At 41.3% G+C, this 16636-nt stretch overlaps 1 protein-coding gene across 1 annotated transcript; it reads left to right on the top strand.

The window, feature by feature from the left end:
- Positions 1-779: 779 nt before the first annotated feature.
- adam8b (ADAM metallopeptidase domain 8b) lies at positions 780-13187 on the top strand (the record flags this gene model as incomplete). Its single annotated transcript, XM_079183268.1, has 23 exons — positions 780-849; positions 2086-2201; positions 2910-2983; positions 3094-3169; positions 3566-3642; positions 4073-4271; positions 4365-4430; positions 4728-4790; positions 4871-5040; positions 5130-5211; positions 5329-5459; positions 6258-6444; positions 6714-6803; positions 7743-7941; positions 9017-9119; positions 9295-9460; positions 9542-9622; positions 9736-9820; positions 10233-10353; positions 10440-10599; positions 10687-10725; positions 11634-11684; positions 11885-13187. 23 exons carry the CDS (start codon positions 780-782, stop codon positions 11978-11980), a joined length of 2502 nt encoding a protein of 833 aa, XP_079039394.1. The 3' UTR covers positions 11981-13187.
- Positions 13188-16636: the final 3449 nt, after the last annotated feature.

The following is a 16636-nucleotide window of genomic DNA, read 5'->3' on the forward strand; positions in this document are numbered from 1 at the left end:
AGAACTTAAATTGAACGTCTGTTTATTGTTGAAAAACCTTTTTAAGATCCTTTTAGGGAACAATCAGAAGATTGTTTTTGAAGAAAACCTTCCTAGAACCTAAAGAAAACCTTTTACAGAACCTTTAGGGAAAGTTCCCAAATGTGCAGTGTATTTTAGATTAAAAAGGGCAAATTTATAAATATTATTTCACGGTATAATATAGTAAACTAGTAAACCTACATAGTGCCTACTATATGTTTTTATACACCGTAGTAAAACACTGAGATTATAACCCCAGAACATGGTAACGTTAATGATTTGTAATTTAGAAATATTTATCATATAATGATCATAAAAAAACGTTAAACATTGAACAGTTACTTGCGTTTTAGTGACTCAATGAGTGAAGTTAGTGTCAACGGTTCACTGCTACTTCCGGTCCGTAGCGCCGTTGATATATCAGTTAATGGGTCATTATTAAGAATTCTTTCTCCAATAACACATTTTCCTTTAAGAATTTGTCACACTATCAACTTAAAAACAACAACGTTTGCCTCGATAGTTCACCACATAGATTATAAACTCGTCCGATACAAGCTTACTGTAAACGTCAGCTAGCTAGCGCTTTTATCTTTACATGTTTTATTTCACCGGAAGTCCCTTTTTTTTTTGCGTGTTACGTCTAATTATAGCTCACTTGACTGTTCGTCATTCCGGTAAATATGTGAGGAGGCGATAAGAACCGGCCGGAGGAGGAGCTTTCTTCGGAAGAGCTCTTATCGATGATTCACGGTGAGATGAGCGGAGGTGACCGAGCAGAGCGCACCGTCGTGGGGGTGAACATGGTCTCACTGTGGCTGATGTGGGGTAAGTGTTCAATTATATTACAAATAGTTTTATTATGAGAGTTTTCCGACATTAGAAAAGTTGAAGGATGTCTGACAGGAAAAGCTTGTTGCTTATTATAGTAACATTAATTATGTTGTTTGAGAAACTGCATAAAAATAAGTATTTTGTTGTTGTTGCTTTAATGTTTTTTAGTTATTAACAACAATAAAACAAGTGGACAGCTACAAATTGTTAGGGGTGTTATGTCCACCTTGAAACGGGCGGAAATCACCATTATTATTCTAAGGAAAGCACCAGAGACGTTCTCCTTATAAAACAATAAAAAAAATGTCCAATATAGTCATTTTATTTCCTTTAAACTCCATAAATATTGGAGTTTTAAAGGACACCTCTCGCCTTTTTAATTCTCTAAACTTAGAAGCATTAATTGAGGTTCCAGAGGAGCTGATGTCCTGCAGACCTCTTCATCTAGTGCGTCCTGTGATGTTGTTGCTAATTCCCTACAGGTGATAGTTTATCTTCTCTGAACTTTGTTTAATGTGTTACGTGCTCTATGAGTGAGTGTCTTTACTATTTTCTTTGTTAATAAGACAAACAAACCATATTAATGATAATAAGACAATTTACTTTAAGTCATTATTTTATAGATTATTGGTGTTATTCGTCTTTTCAATGACATTCATACGATTTGAACCCTTTTCCAACTATTCCTGCTGCTTCACATTTATCCAGCGTTCACACCGTAGTTGTGTTTAAACTGTGTTTACAGTTCAGCAGTTTGGTTTATTTCTGTTGATGCATTTGCTCCAAGTGTTCAGAATTGAGTGCATAGTTCTCATTTTTGTGTGTAATCAATATTTTTCTTTGGAGGGGAATGTCAGCACAGACATCCAGGTTGTAATTCTGAAATATATAAATATTACAATACTTTAATCAGTGGTACATGGCTATAGATGGTGACTTTACAGAGATTTATTTAAACTAGAATCTTTAAGATTGCCACTTTAAGTAAAAGTAACAAAAGGACTGTTTTTAGGACTAGAGAAGTATGAAGTAGTATAAATTGGATATACTCAAGTAAAGTAAAAGTACCTCAAACCTGTACTTAAGTACTTTGCACCGCTGACAAGAGGAACTATAAACAGGAAGTGTTGATTTCTATCTAGTCTGTCAAACAGATTGAAAGGCAGATTGAAGTTACTTCACATATTCAGTGTGAACGTTAAGTAACGGCGTTTTGTGTGTTGTGTGTAGTTTGTGTCGTGCAGACTTCGGGGATGTTGTCTCATGTGGAGAAGTACGAGGTGGTCTCACCTCAGAGGCTTCAGGGGGGACAGAGGAGGAGCCTGCAGGACCCCCAGGACCACCAGGTGACCTCACCTGAGAGATCATGTTTTAAAACCTCAACTTAAACCTAATTATAATCATCGTTATACATTAGGTACAGGAATATATGTGATCAGCTTATAGAATGTGATCAATATTCAAAATGTCACTTTAGTGCAGCTACAGAAGTGTGGACAGCGAAATGTCCTCAAAGATTATTCTGTCAGTAAATTATTTATTATTTATTATTATTACTGATTCATTACTGTGCATACAGGATTGTACTGCTGAAGCTAGAAGTAGTTAGTTCATTTTACTACTTTATATACTATACGTTAAATCTAAAAGAGTGCATCGTATTTTATGCAAAACACATAATATAATATTAAAAGTTGTAACATTTTGTGCAGTAAAAAATACAATATTTCCCTCTGAACTGTGATGTAGTATTAACGTAAAGTAGTGTACAAGTGCAGAGTAAATGTACTTAAATATACAAAATAACTAACTATATACAGCGTTATATTAAAATGCTACTTTCATATGTGAGCATGAGTAACAATAATTCATTAATTATAATTTACAATAATACATTCTTAAAGGGGACATCCTGTTCTCTCACATTACTGTGGTTTTGCTATATTTATTTTACCCGAGTAAAGGATGTGAGAACTTCTCCCTGAACTGCAAAATGATCTCATTTTTATTTTTATCAATAGTTGTTTTGTGACTGACGGACATTTTTCAAACAGCTTTATCCTGATACGGTTCAGTACGAGTTGACCATTGAAGGGAGGAAACACACAATTCATCTGGAAAAGAACAGGTTAACAACGTTTTTTAATTCAAACTTACATTGAATCTTTAAAAAATAAATAAATATATATATATATATATATATATATATATTTAAATATTATATATTTTGTTTTACAGGAATCTCATTGCGAGAGGCTTCACTGAAACACATTATTCAGAAGATGGAAAACGTGTGACGACGTCTCCAAACGAGGTGAGACATTGATTTCATTTACCTCTGAAGCTTTAAATGAAGACACATTAACACAGGTGTGAGTGTAGCAACGTGACATTCTAATAAAGTTGTTGAAAGTTTGGAAATGAGGTGTTTTTTAATCTATATTTTGACATTTAATAAAAAAATTGCACAGAAATTAATATTTAAAATGTCACATTATAGCAAATACACAACAATAAATGGTACATTTGTATCTGGAAACCTGAGTACTTCGTCCTCAAAGTTGTACGATGTGAGATCATTTCTCCTCTGTGGAGTGATAGAGATCAAACGTTCCTGATCGATTCATGAAGTCGTATAAAAACACAGAAAGCCTTTGAGAGTAATGGAACACACCGATGTCTTTAATGTGATGAATGTGTTTCCGTCCAGGAGCACTGCTACTATCACGGCCATGTTGAAGGCTCGGAGGACTCTTCAGTCAGCGTTGGGATTTGTTCTGGCATTAGGTAAGAACACGCGTATTTGTACAGCTTCAAACTTCCTTATTTTGTTATTTTCTCAGTAATTTTCTCAGATATTTGTGAAATGTGTTGCTTCATGATATTTGGTAATCAGTTAGTTCTTGAAGTCTGCGTAAGTGAATGCAGCTTTTTACACTGTACCTGCACAATAACTGTATTTCTAGTCTTTATTTTCCTTTTTATTGTGTCTTTAAATTGTTCTGATGACTTTATTTAACTTATTTAAACCACTTTGAATCGTGTCTTTTCAAGTTGCCTTGTAGGAAGCTAAAGCACAACATTTATACAGAACAGATCGATCTGCGTCGACACGCTGTAGAGAACTAAATCATTTCCATTCGTCTGTTCGATCGTCTACAAATGAGGCGTTGATCTACAAATGAGGAGTTGGTCTTCTTGTTTTCTGTGCTTGCAGTGGCTTCGTGAGATCCCGGCAGCAGGTTTACTTGATCGAGCCTCTGGGACAGACTGAGGATGGTGAACATGCAGTTTACAGACAGGAGCACCTGAAGGTCAGCGGCAGGCCCGGCTGTGGCTCCTCCCCCAACGACAACACGCCGTACGACCAGGACCAGGGCCCCCGGCTCGCTGGCCTCTTCAGGTCCAGATCATGGGTAGGTGACATGGGGATGGTTTTGTGGTTTACGGATTATCCATTTAAGAACATCAATGTGAGCGTTGTATTTCTGTTTCCTTTTTTCCATCAGAAAACTAAACCCATCGCAGGTCCACAGAAGTTTGTGGAGCTGTTTGTGGTGGTGGACAATACTGAGGTAAATATTTCAATTAAGTCAGGGACCTGGATCAGTAACGCCAAAATGATTGAGGTCATGTCCATATATCGTACGATAAGTCGATAGCGTAAACATTTTTTGTCATGTCCATAAATTGTACGATAAGTTGTTAACGTCAAAATGATTGAGGTCATGTCCATATATCGTACGATAAGTCGATAGTGTAGAAATTATTGTTATGTCCATATATCGTACGATAAGTCGATAGCATAGAAATGGTTGTCATGTCAGTAGATTGATGAATGAATCTGATGTTTGTGTCTTCTCTTCCTCTAGTATAAGCTGTATGGAAGCCAGACTCGATCCCGTGTCCTCGGAGCTATAAATCACGTTGACAAGGTAATCTTTGTTGTGGAAGCTCTTAACCGACAGCTCTCAGCACCTTCACTCCTGAGTAACGTCTCCTCCTCTGCCTGCAGCTGTATCGACCTCTGAACATCCGCGTCATGCTGGTGGGCTTGGAGATTTGGTCGCAGAGAGACCACATTGACGTTGACATTAATTCGGAGACCACCCTGGACAATTTCCTCCTGTGGCGACAGGCCGATCTCCTGCAGAGGGAGAACCACGACAATGCCCAGTTTGTGACGTGAGGACCGGTCTCAGACGTCTGTGCAGATGTTGAACAAAGTGATGCTGCTAGTTTGACCAGATGTTTGACTTTTTTCCCTTCAACAGTGGCAAAGATTTTGACGGAGATACAGTCGGACTGGCGAATAAGTTCGCCATGTGCACTGGAAACTCAGGTGGAGTCAATCAGGTATTAAAAAAAAACTACTTCACTTACATGAATCCTTTAACAACTGCAGATGAAGGGAGTTTATTGATACATTACAATGACATCCTGCTGAATTTAGGAAGTGTATTTCTCTTTCAGGATCATCATGACAACCCAATAGGCCTCGCCTCCACCATCGCTCATGAGATGGGACATAATTTCGGCTTGTCCCATGACGCTGCAGGTTGCCTGTGCAGCAGTGGGAACTGTGTGATGGCAGAGAAGCTCAGGTGAGGACCTTTAGGTCTGTCTTGCAGCAGCTTATAGTTATTTTTGCAAGGTACAAAAAAACCCCATCATTTTTGGAAGTATCACACTTCAGCCAGAACATTCAGCTTGTACTGTGGCAAAAGTACAGAATGTACACAAAGCCCTGTCCTTGGTTTGAGCCACTTCAGCTCCAATTCAGGGAAATCACCCGGCTACAGATGATAGAGTTCTTCCAGCAGTTTGTGTTCGTCTCTTTCTTGTTTCAACATTAAAATCTTCGGTCCAAAAAGCCAGCTTCACATAGTAATGGCTTTATCCAGTTTGGTGTAGAAGAACTTGACTGGTCTGCTCAGAGTCCTGACCGAGTCCTGGACTGTGAGCCAGACATGATCACCAGCATCAGGGTTGGACCTCGCTAAATCCTCGGTTATACTTTCTGCAAGAACGTTCCCGTGGACGTGAGCTGACTCCGGATCCTGACGAGGAAACGTTTGGATCTTTTGTACTCCGTGCGGGTTTCTCCTCGAAGCAAACCGGCATCCTCAAAGCTGCTCAAAGTTCTCCAGTTTCTCCGTCCATCCACGACCGCGTAGTTAGAAAACGTTGGATGTACACGGACAAGGCCAACGTGTGTCTCATGTGTCCGAATGGGAGCAAATCCCTGCAGCAGGTTCAACGTCTGGTGGAAAGACTGAAACCAGGAGAGTGGAGGCCGTTACAGCCGCAAATGAATGCCCATAGTTGTGGCCAAGTATGGCCAAGTGTAAATACTGGTTTAAGCTCTATCTTAAATCAGAAATCTCTTTGCTCCTCTTCAGGACAGGAAATCAAGCATTCCCGGAGTTCTTCAGCGGCTGCAGCGTGGAGCAGCTCGCTGAGTTCATGGAGCGAGCTCAGCCCAGATGCTTGTTCAAACCCAGCTCCAGTCGGAGCATCGCCGCGGGCCTGAGCTGCGGCAACGCCCTGCTGGACCCTGGAGAGGAGTGTGATTGTGGCACTGTGGAGGTAAAACCTTGGAAAGTTTAATTATATCCTTTGGTGAGGAAAGATACCATTTTGTTTTAGCTGACTGGTGTGGTTTCCTGTGAGCTAATAAAAGGAGAAGAAGCCAGTTGTGATTCAGAGCATGCCAAGCTGGAGTTTGGCCTGAAAAAGAAAAATAGTTTTCCTATGTGCTCACAGCGGAGAGACAACATTCTTGGCAGAGATGCTGCTTGTGTGGGAGATTTAAATCTGATCTGTTCTGAAAATGTAAAGAATATGTTTTTCTGTAGGAATGCAAGAACCCTTGTTGTGACGCCTCAACATGTCGCCTGACTGAAGGATCCCAGTGTGCTCATGGACAATGCTGTGACAACTGCCAGGTACTTCAGCTCCCATTAATGTAGCTCTTAAAGTGGGTGAGCACGCTAGTATTTGCTAATTAGCACCCAAAGCACAGATGAGGCTGATGGAAAATCCTTGATTTTGCAGGTATTTGGTCATAAACCAAAGTTTTAGACGAATACAAATGTTGAAAAGGTCTGGGGATTACCAACGTTATGAGAATGTCTCCAGAGCGGGGACATGAATATGCCATATTTTATGGCAATCTATCCAATATTGGTTCACTGAGAACCACAGATGTGAACCTCATGGTGGCACTAAAGGAAAGGTCAAGTCTTTAGAATTCATCCTCTGGGGATCATGAATGTCTAAACAAAGCTTTGTGCCAATCAGTTCAGTAGAAGTTGAAATTTCTCACTGGTTGAATGAAAACGTTGACCTGTCGATTGTACTAGCCAAGGAGTCAGAAGATCATCTAAGACGTTAGGATTCATCCCCTGGGGACCATGAATTTATAAATAAAGTTGTGTGCCAATCCATCCAGTGGAACGTGAGATATTTAACACTGGATAAATGATCTAACATTTGCACTAGCGGAGGATTCAGAGGGTCATCAGTCAGTAGGATTCAACCTCTGGGAACATGAATGTGTGTACCAAATTTCATGGCAATCCATCCAACAGCTGTTGAGATATTTCAGTCTGGACCAAACATACAGACACACCCTGCGTCTGGCTAATAACTGAGGACATTAAAACAGCGAAAGGAGAAGGTTACTCTTCAAACGACATTGAAACAGCAGCAGTTCGATAATAACAGGAAACAGAGGGTGATGTCCTGCTGTTTCCATGTTATGTACTTCACCACATCCTTCCTCAAATGACAGTTTCAAAGACTGGAAGTCCTGCAATATGACGAAGCTAATTACATGTACTGTTGTATCCACTGAATCACCTGAAATGTGCTTTAACCCACAGTTGAAACAGGCTGGAAGTGTGTGCAGAGAGTCAGCCGGTGACTGCGACCTGTCTGAGTACTGCACCGGAGCGTCGGAGGAGTGTCCCGAAGACGGCTTTGAGATGAACGGGAAACCCTGCTACGACCAGGCCCAGGGCTACTGCTACAACGGACAATGCCCCACACATCAGCAGCACTGCTGGAGGCTGTTTGGACCAGGTACCCTCCACACAAAGACACTGCTTCACTGTTTCCCCCTTTTTCTTTTCAAAAGAGGAAGCCGAGCCTCCAGGAGTCTGTTTCTAGTATAGTCTCAGTAAATTTCATCGTCACATGGTGGAAACGGCTTTTTCTAAGAAAGGCCGCTTCAGTGGTGTGCATCTGTATTATATAAAAGGACTACAGAAGGTTTGATGAATAGCACTCTCACAGAAAGTGAGCGTGAGAGACTACAAAAGAAGTGAGTATTTAAAAATACAACTTTGATCCATCTCTTGTGCTTGAACCCTGAAAATCGTTTTATTCCATAATGTCGTCCAGTTTTGTTATCGGGGCACAGTTTTATTGGTTTGGCTAAAAACTTGATTGGGCTATCCTGAATCACACGTACAGTACAAGTATGTATATGTTGCGTGTTTATTAATATTTAAGGTGTCGCGTGTCCCAATTGCACCAAATTTGATAAAGCACTCCCCGGGGTTCCCAGTAAAACACTCGCCAAGTATGAAGCAGATCGGATGAACGGTTCTCGAGTTACGAGAAGAACACACAGATTCTTTGCTTTGACTCTTCAGTTTGCTTTTGTATCCGCTCAGCAAACCCAAGACTCAACGGCTGCACCGCTCCATGTGGTGGAAATATTCTGGATGTCTTGTGCATCATTTTATACACATTTCCCCGAAAAATATACTGACTTAAAGTCAAATTTGTGATTCAGAGAGTTGATGTTGACTTCGTATTTTTTGTCTGGATTTTCTTTTCCTGCCACAAACCTCCACTGACCAATCAGTGGATTACAAAATCATTCTCTGCAGCCAAACAATGTCCGTCCTGTCCTTTCTTGTAAATGTATCTCAGGAACGTCTGGAGGTAATTTCTCCAAATTTGGCACAAACATCCACTTGGACTCAAACATGATCTGATTAGAATTTGGTGGTCGAAGGTCACTGTGAAAACTGGTTGGTGGAGGCGTACAACTTTATCTTCTCTTACTTATCATCTATTTTTTTTGTCTCCTGGCATGAATACACCATAATTCTATGAACTAGTAACTATGAATATCTTTTCTCCTCAGGGGCCAAAGTTGGATCAGATGTGTGTTTCAACCTGAACAGACGGGGCGAAGAAGGCGCAAACTGTGGGAGGAACAAACTGGGCTACATCCCCTGCGCTGCACCGTACGTATCATCGTAGTCTGGCTCGCTTTCTGTCCAAACATTAATCACAAAAATAAGCACATAAAATAAGCCAGTACCAGCACTGAAATGTAGCAAAAAAACATGAAATGTTGTATGTTTGAAGCTAGTTTTTGTGGCAACAAGTTCTTGATCAATTTGTCCTTTTTTTTTGCAGGAATCTCAAGTGTGGATCTATGTTTTGTGGAGGAGGGGGCGAGTCCATCACAGGTAAAAGGGCAGCGTACACCGTGTACAGCATCGAATGTAAACTGGCTGTGGACGACGATAAGACCAGAAACATGGACATGGTGCCCAACGGAACCAGATGTGGACCCAATAAGGTAAAAGTGGGGAGACGCGCTACGCCTTCATTACGTTACTGATGTTGGACGTTTTGCTCAGAATCAAACATTTGTTCGCAGGTTTGCCTCGGCAACAGATGTGTGGATATGTCGGTTTACGGGAAAAAGGGCGAATGTGAAGAGAAATGCAACAACAATGGGGTGAGTTTTTGGTTTTTTTCAGGTTTAAAAAATGACCTGCAGCTGTTTTGAATCTGACAAAAGTTGTTCTGGACTCGGATGTTGAGATGAATGTTGTTGCGTTTGATCCTCAGGTGTGTAATCACAAGAAAGAGTGCCACTGTAATCCTGGCTGGGCTCCACCGTACTGTGACATCCCGTATGCAGATTTACCTCAAGGTACGGGACCTCATGACAGCACACTGTGTGGTCGGTTTAGACCGTCAGCGCTCAGTGAGCAGCACTCACACAGGTCACACCTGATGACTCATTCTTCCAGTAAGAAACATGAATGATTCATTATGAGCTCCTATTTCTTCCAGCATCGACCTAATCAAGTTTTCCTGATGCTGTAGATCTAAAAACTGACCTCAGTTAAAAGCCACGATGACTCTTTTATCTTAATCCTCAGACTATATCAGCAGTGGCGTTTCACGTGAGACATGATAGTTTGCTCAGTGATTGTGCAACGAAGTAAACGGCTAAAAACACAAATAAGAGAAGGAAGAAGAGACACTTTGCGGGCGGAAGTTTTGAAATACTTTGGTACACGGTGTACAACGCTTTCCTCACCGCTCTTCCCCGCCTGCAGGTCAGAGTGGGATCATAGCTGGAGTGTGTGCGGCCGTCTCCATCCTCCTGCTGATCGCTGCAGTGACCGCAGGGCTGCTGTGCTGCAAGAAGGACAACATGGACAACTACACCTCCAAAAGGTGGCCGAATTCATCCCCTCGTATTCGTCTCCTGTGTGTTCGTCTCAGACTTCACCAGCTGAATATACGTTTCCCCTTTTTCACAGGAAAGTGCACTCGGCTCCAGACAGGCTGAACCCCATGTTTCAGGAGCAACGTGGGAAAGACAGACCTCAGATCAGCCCGCCCACCTTCATGGAGTCGACAGCAACACAAGCCTGCGCTCCTCTGATCGTCACCGTGAGTCCCAGCAGAGCGGCTCCTCAGGTACAGACGGCATGCATCACGTATTCATAGATGACGTGGTTAAAATGCAAATAACTGAGATACTCATGAAGCGCTTTCTTCTTCCAGCCACCGAGGAATCTCTCCTCAGCGCAGCAAACTGAGCCGGTAAGCTTTAAAAGAACAAAAACAACTTGCAACGTGATCTGATCTCTGCATAATGCAGACTGAGGATCGCATTCAGAGTCGGAGTGTGATTGAGACAGAATAAACTAGTGTGTTGGTGGCGATGAAGGAGCAACACTGAGGCTCATTGATGTGTTTTTAATGGACATCAACGGAGATCGCTGAACGCCAAAACAACCAGATTCAAAACCAGATTCTAACCTTCAGGCCGTCACTCTGATGTCTCCGACAAAGAAGTATACCACTGCTGCTGTTAAAGATTATCATTTGACACTTTTATTTGTTCCTCGTGAGCACGTTATCTCAAGAACGCCCACGAGGAGCTCAAGGACGAACTGATTAGATCGTTTGCGGTCGAAAGTCACCGTGACCTCATGAAACACGTTTATTGGCCACAACTCAAGAATTCATACGCTGATCATGACAATTTCACACAAATGTCTGAAAGGATAAAATGATGAAGTGATGACATTTGTTGGTAATTGGTGCATTATATAAATATATATATATATGAATATATATATTTACACCCATTTGTTGCACTTCTTGTGTTCATAACTGTCTATTAATGAACTTTATCCGTCCAGCTTTGTTGTTCATTAAGAGTCGACGGAGTCAGATTTCCGTGTGTGTGCTCGCATACTTGAGCCAATAAATAGGATTATGAGGCTCAGAGGAAGAATGACACACACACACACACACACACACACACACACACACACACACACACACACACACAGTACTTTCATATGTTCCCTGTTAATAAGTAAAGATTTGTTAATAAGTAAAGATTTGTTTATAAGTAATATATAGAATACCACCAGACTCATGCTTCAACTCTGAACCCAACCCTGATTAAACACAAATATCTTCTTCTTCTTCTTCACCAGACTAAACCCGTACCTCCATCTAAGCCTTTACCTCCTCTGAGTAAAACACAGGTGAGTCACTGCTCAGCGGTTCCATTCATCATTTAAATAAGCTTGTGAAGCAAAAATAAGCCAAACATTTGTCTTCATCGGTTGAGACGGTTTCTTGTGCTGCAACATGTTTCCTGTCGTGACTCAAAGCCACCAAATGAATTCACAAGTAGCAACGTGATATTTATAAACGTGCCTAAGTTGCATCTTTTGTTTTCCAGAGTACTGCAGCCAAACCTCCTCCTCCTCCCGTCCCTCCGGTCAAACCCAGCCCTCCTCGGCTCCCAGCGAAGCCACAACTTCACAGACTCACGTGAACGTCTCAGTGAAGGAATCGGGTTTCACATTTAGAAAGAGAGCGACCAAAGAGTCTGGAAAGGTTGACTCTTTGTCTTAAAGATGGTCGACGTCTCTGATGACCAACAGCTTCACAGCAGCTGTGGGAAAATAACTTTTGAAGTTGTCTCATGACAGCGTGAGCAGAGTGGTGCTCACATGAAAATAGTACTTTTTAAATATTTATTTAACGTCTGTGCAAGGGACCGTATGAAGATGATTATAGTGTGAAGGGTTATGTGTTAAACAGAGAGGCTGGAACATCTGGGATGTCATAATTATTAATGTGACGTTTGGTTTGTCGCTCTGTTTTTGGTCTCCACCACCAAATATCTGTTTGTTTAGCTGCTAAATGCTCGACTATGTTCACCAGCTAGACTCTGTCTGTCTGCTGCTTGATGCTGAGCAGAGTGCGGCAGGTTTTTAGAGCGTCTTCCTGTGAAAACGAGGCTGTGAGAGCGCTGAGAGTGAAACAGAATAAATTGATAATATACAAATATTGATGAAAGCTAGGGCCGGGTATGGGTGTCTGATCTAGCGGCTAGAAGCTAACGGTGCTAGCAGCGCAAACGATTGCAACAGTGCTGACGCCGCCAGCAGGAACCCTTTCTCTCCAATAAAATAGTGAAATAAAGCTGAGCAGAGCCTCAGTTGTCCTTCACACACACTATTCATTTCCATACAGTCCCTAAACTGTCCAAAGCCAGTCTGTGCCTTCTACAAGGTTCATTGTACCACTTTTTGTTGCACTGTACTTGAAAACCTACGAATGGTACTCGGATTACTACTAGTATTAGTTTACTGTGGCTTGAAACATTTACTCGCTCCTTTGTTCTCCGGTCTCGAGGGGAGGTGTGTGACGGAGCCTCGAGGAACAAGTATAGTTGTTGTTTTACTGCACTTTTATGCTTCTAAGGCAGCAGTCGCTGGGTTCACACCTCGGTGGTTAAATCAGCAGGAAATCACCGAGTGGTCTGAAAACTTGAGTTTGGAGCGATAACGAGCTTCTTTTTTTAATCCGTTGCGACCGAATGAATGTAAAAACTAAATGAATTCCCACGAGAGGCCTCTGCAACAGATATAGTGCACTTCATTACAAAAGTATGTTGCATTCGTATCTGCTGTTTGTTCTTCAGAAATGTATTTATGTGAAAGTTTCATTTTTCTCAATAAAGTCTGTCGTGTTTACTTCTCTGTAACATATTTATTAACCGAGTGAGAAATCTTCTATTGTGCTTCCCTGCAAAACACATCAGTTACCAGTTCATCAGTGTTTCCTGGTCTCTGATGGGAGGCTGAAGGAAACGGGTCAGAGTGAGTCAGATGTGGAGCTCCCATCATCTGGGTTTCCTGCTTCGGCTTCAGTCGGACACAAAGGATGATGGGATTTGGTTGTTTACACTTTAACACAGACTCAAGAGTTCTCGTGGGAAAAAAAATCCCCAAAAAATGTCAAGGAAAGTTAGCAGTAAGAGTCTGCATTCATGTTCCCCAGAGGATGAATCCTACTGGCTTCGCTGAGATTCACATTTGTAGATTTTGGGGTAAAATGTCTCCACAACTATTGGATGGATCGCCACGAAATGTTGGCTCCGACATTCATGTTCCTCTGAGGATGAACTGGAATAACTTTTTCTGACTCTTCATCTAGCGACGTCATCGGGTCAAACACTTTAATTTATCCAATTAAAAATACCTCCAGAATGAACAACATTCCCATCAGCTGTGCTGTTTAAGTACAGCCCCACACACACACACACAGAGCGACTACAGACGCTGGTGTTCACACTATACGAGCGACAGAAGCATCGAAACAGCGAAGCGTTGCTACATTTTCACTGAGTCGACATGAAGTGTTTCTCCAGCGCTCCTCGTCTTAGTCACGTCGTTATCAGCGCTGATCACAAGATAACAGAATTTTCTTCAGATAGGAACAGAACAGGGTGAAACAAAAACACGATTTGTTGGATGATTGTCATTTGGAACGCTTATAAAAAGGTTGGTTCTTAAAAAAAATTACAAGTTGCCATGAAGCTGTTTAGCGTTGACAACTTTCTCGCTAGATTTAGCAACTTTTTTTTTACTACTATAATTGGAAAAGAGTCGGGCAACACCGGCAACAGCTTCCTTTCCAGCAGCACAAAGATATAACTGATACATTGTTAGTTTTACTCCATTCCAGACTCAAGTCAAGTTCAGACATGTGACACATAAAACACGACAAGAGGCTGAATTCTCAGCAGGGATTAAATCTCTCTCTCTCTCTCTCCTGGTTTCAGTCTTTCCACCAGATGTTTAATAAACCAGCTGCAGGGATTTTGTTCCCATTCTGCTGGAGATCCGGTCTCAGTTCGTCCTATCTCTATGCGTGCTGTGATCTTTTGCTCACATTACATGTTTACAAGCTGCTCACAAAAGCAAGCATGACAACTCTGAAACCTCTCGAGTCTCTTTGCAAACAGACTACAGAACGATTGTGTTTTACAACACAGACGTAGCGAGTCTTAAACAGTCTCCTTATTGAGTTAAGAGGAAGCACTAATGACCTTTAACCATCACGAGGAATCAAACTACCTCATCTGGCACGACCGCTACTCTCATTGTTCTTACCAAATGTATTCATGTGTTTTATTGTCTTGTGTTGTACTGTAGCGTTTGCTGTTACATTGTACTGATACTCGGCTACTACAGATGAGAATTAGCTACTTTGGCACATGTGCATTGAGGTGGAAACTGAAATGTTGTAGTTGAGGTCACGGCAACATTTCTTTATGGAGCCGACTTTGTGCACAAGTTGAAAGAACAAATACACAGCAAACGTCTCTCTTTGTTCGACCCGATGAAGAGTAAATCCTTCGTCACACTAATCCCACACGTCTAAATTGAAGTGTAAAGTAGAAGGGAGGAGGAGTTGAGGAATGCGGGCCGTGTTTTCTCTCTGATTCACTTCATGATTCAGCTCATAAAACACTGTTTACAGAGAGGGAGGTCTCTGCTTGTTGCTCACTCACATCTCACTGGAGACGTTGCGCGATGACGACATGCGTCCTCAAAGGGGGTCTGAGCGTTTAGTCAAACAAGGAGCCGCCTGTGTGTTTGAACTCCAGTTTCAGAATAATTCACAAGAACACGGTGAAACCACGACAGGCCTTTGTGTGGGTTTGAGGGTTTCTGGCTGTGACTCACATTCGGCGATAAATCACTTTAAATGTCAAACAGACAGAACATCACTGATGACCTCGTTCATAGTTCTGCACCAAAGTCATCAAACACTGCTCACGAATCGCTTCCACATGTTGTAGATCAGACGAGTCCTCAACCGAACCAGAAAACACTTAAAAGTGCTCATGAGAAGGAAGGAAGGAGGGAAGGAAGGAAGGAAGGAGGGAGGGAAGGAAGGAAGGAGGGAGGATAATCTCTGTGACTCACCGTTCGTCACTCACTTTGAAGGCTGAGAAACTGGACATTCTCCTCCTGTTACATGGTTGAGTCACATTATCTCCACTGTTCTTTTTAACCAGGACAAACTCAAACTGTACTTCTACAAGTTGAACTTGAACAGATTGTGACGTCTTTCTTAAAAGAAAACAAAGAAATACGTTAATAGAATTCAACTCCATAAAGTTTCTGTTCTCTTAAAACAGTTTATTTCAAGTAGTCAGAGCTTTACTTTAGTAAAAGTACCACTGACAGTGTAGAAATACTCCGTTACAAGAAAAAGTCCTGCGTTCAAGATCGTACTAAAGTATTAGCATTAAAATGTACTTGAAGTACCAACAGTAAGTACTCTTCATGCAGAATATTACTGGATTATAATTGTTGATGCAGTAATGTGTTCATCACATTATTTTAATAATGTATATATTGGTGGCTCAACCTATAATATCATTTACTAGTTTTATTGTATTTTGTATAAATAATCTAAATCCGTTCAGTAATTTAAGTCATCAAATAAATGTAGGAGAAATAAAAAGTACAATATTTCCTTCTGAGCAGAGAAGAAGTTTAAACTATTATATTTGCCTTTCGTCAGACGCGTCTTCACTTATTTAGGCTCTGAGGTGCTGTTAGCTCAATGCTAACATGCTAATGTTTCACAGGTATGACGCTCACCCTCTTAGCTTAGCGTATTAGCATGCTAACATTTTCTAAACAGAGTACAGATGTTGAGAGGAAAACTTTAGGGATCACTAAAGTCACTAGAATTCATTCTAAAAGTTGAATATGAATCAAAGAGCGAGTCATGCCAAAGTCATTTTATTTTATTACCAGGCAAACATTTGATCTTTATACAGGGACGTTTTATACAAATTAAACATTCAGAGACAGATTTAAACCATCAGATGGAAACAAATACTTAGATGGAAAGAAAACCGACAGATCGAGTTACTTAAATACAAAAGAAATAAACTTTTCATTGCACTAGAACTTCATAAATACAACTCAAGAGGCCCAAAGTTAACCTGAACCTGCAGTACATTCAACCGCTCACTGTTTCCAATCACTCATTGATTTCACTGATGCTGCGACGCCGCGTTCACGTCATAGCCGGAAGACGTGAACAGCTGGAGCTGCAGAGATCAGCTGATCGATAGATCGACTATTTTCTTAACTGATCGATCAAAACTCAAATGTGA

The sequence above is a fragment of the Pholis gunnellus genome (assembly GCF_910591455.1).
Source record: "Pholis gunnellus genome assembly, chromosome: 21".
NCBI lineage: Eukaryota > Metazoa > Chordata > Actinopteri > Perciformes > Pholidae > Pholis > Pholis gunnellus.